The following is a 1794-nucleotide window of genomic DNA, read 5'->3' as shown; positions in this document are numbered from 1 at the left end:
AAAAAAATCGATACAGGGCTTTAGAATATCGATACAGTATCGGGAAATGAAATATCGCGATTTTTCAGTGTATCGATATTTTCTTACACTCCCCTTTAAGTTAAATACACAATTTTTGTACATATTACAACTTCTCTTAAGTTCAACAAACCCGTGCTGTTTATGCATCCTTACGCTAATTAAAAAATTCCAGCTACGTTTTAGCTGTTTTCCTGAACATTTTAGCTGTTTTAGCTATTTTACTACAAATTGCCACTTTTTTGTAGTTTTATGCTTTTTTATGCTATTTTTTATGTTTTTTTACGACTTTCACTATCTGGGTACTAATTACAACTTATGGCTAATAGCTTTAGCTTATTTTTATGCTAATTGTAGCTTTTTTCTGCTGTTTCAGCTTTAGATCTTTTCTCTTTTTTGTTTTTTCTGCTAATTTATGCTTTTTACAGATGTTTTCTGCTATATTTAGCTATTTTAGCTTATTTTCTGCTACTGTATTTCAACTCTATTTTTGCTCCTTTTTTTTTTTTTTTTTTTTTTTTTTTTTGGTTTTGTTCAGCTTTGCAAAGCGAGGTCACATTAACACGTTAACTATTAAATATTTTCAGCTCAATGTCAGCAGCTTTCAGCTGAAGTTTTAAAGCATTCAGTAACATTTCTCTAGTTGATAATGATCACGTTTATCACCATATAAATTGTTATTGATTTATTATCCAGCCCTAATCTGAAGTATTTAGAAAAATGTACTTCAAGTGGCTGTAATAAGTGTAGTTCTGAGTATATTTTTGAGTAGGCCCCGCCTCCCTACACTCCTGAGTGTGCAGGTGTTTCCAACAGGAAGTCCTTCTCTGTGTCCATCAGGTGTCAGGAACTACCTGAAGGAAGCTCTGGTGAACATCATCTCTGTTCACGCTGAGGTACAAAGTCAAACATTTCAGATTTTATTTTTAGTTCTGAACTGGTTCCTTCCTGAAACAAAGACCCCTCTGTCCTCTGCAGGTCTTCACGGTCTCCAGGGATCTGGTCCCCCGGGTCCTGTCCAGGATCGTGGAGTCGGTGGCAGACGAGATGTGTCGCCTGATGCAGTGCGTCTCGTCCTTCAGTAAGAACGGCGCCCTGCAGGTACGAGTGGCTCATATCAGGACCCTGACTCAGACATGGGGGGGTCCGGGGATCCACGTGTGGTTTCTGGCAACAGTTTGAGCTCCGAGCTGCTGTCGGTTAAACCTTCTGACCCGTTTCTGGTTTTTCTGTCTCTGAACCTGCCTCGCCTCGACCCGCTCCACATCAGGCCCGGCTCGAGCTCTGCGCCCTGAGGGACGCCGTGGCCGCATACCTAAACCCCAACAGCAAGTGAGTGCAGCTCCGTGTGTGTGTGTGTGTGTGTGTGTGTGTGTGATTTATGGCTCCACATAAATCTTCAGTCCACCGTCCCTCACTGCTCTCCCCATTTATGAGTTGGGTTCTGGAAAGGAAGTGAAAGTAATCTGGTTCTGTTGTGCGCCTGCTCTGCGGTGTGTGTGTGTGTGTGTGTGTGTGTACATCAGGATACACACACTCCTGAACTGAATTCTCTGCTTTTGGAGTCGTATTGTTTTTTTCTTTAAACCCTTGATTCCAAATAAATAAAACCACAATTTGAYAAACTTAGATTTAGTCGTTCACGATAACCATCAGCCCGATATCACAACAGAACCCATAATATATGTATGTACACGTTTATATATACTACTGACATAATACAGCGGGTAAAATAAGTATTGAACACGTCACCATTTTTCTCAGTAAATATATTAC

At 40.4% G+C, this 1794-nt stretch overlaps 1 protein-coding gene across 1 annotated transcript in view; it reads left to right on the top strand.

Moving 5' to 3' along the window:
* The window catches only part of exoc2 (exocyst complex component 2), a gene marked incomplete at its 5' end in the record, with an annotated part of 60777 nt that overhangs the window by 55618 nt on the left and 3365 nt on the right, over window positions 1-1794 (top strand). Inside the window, 3 exon segments of the mRNA XM_014024685.1 lie at window positions 859-914; window positions 997-1119; window positions 1289-1350. Coding sequence (XP_013880139.1) covers window positions 859-914; window positions 997-1119; window positions 1289-1350 — 241 coding nt within the window.

This window comes from Austrofundulus limnaeus, unplaced genomic scaffold (assembly GCF_001266775.1).
Source record: "Austrofundulus limnaeus strain Quisiro unplaced genomic scaffold, Austrofundulus_limnaeus-1.0 Scaffold436, whole genome shotgun sequence".
Taxonomy (NCBI): Eukaryota; Metazoa; Chordata; class Actinopteri; order Cyprinodontiformes; family Rivulidae; genus Austrofundulus; species Austrofundulus limnaeus.
The sequence above is the reverse complement of the archived record's forward strand: the minus strand, read 5'-3'. Positions and strand labels throughout refer to the sequence as shown.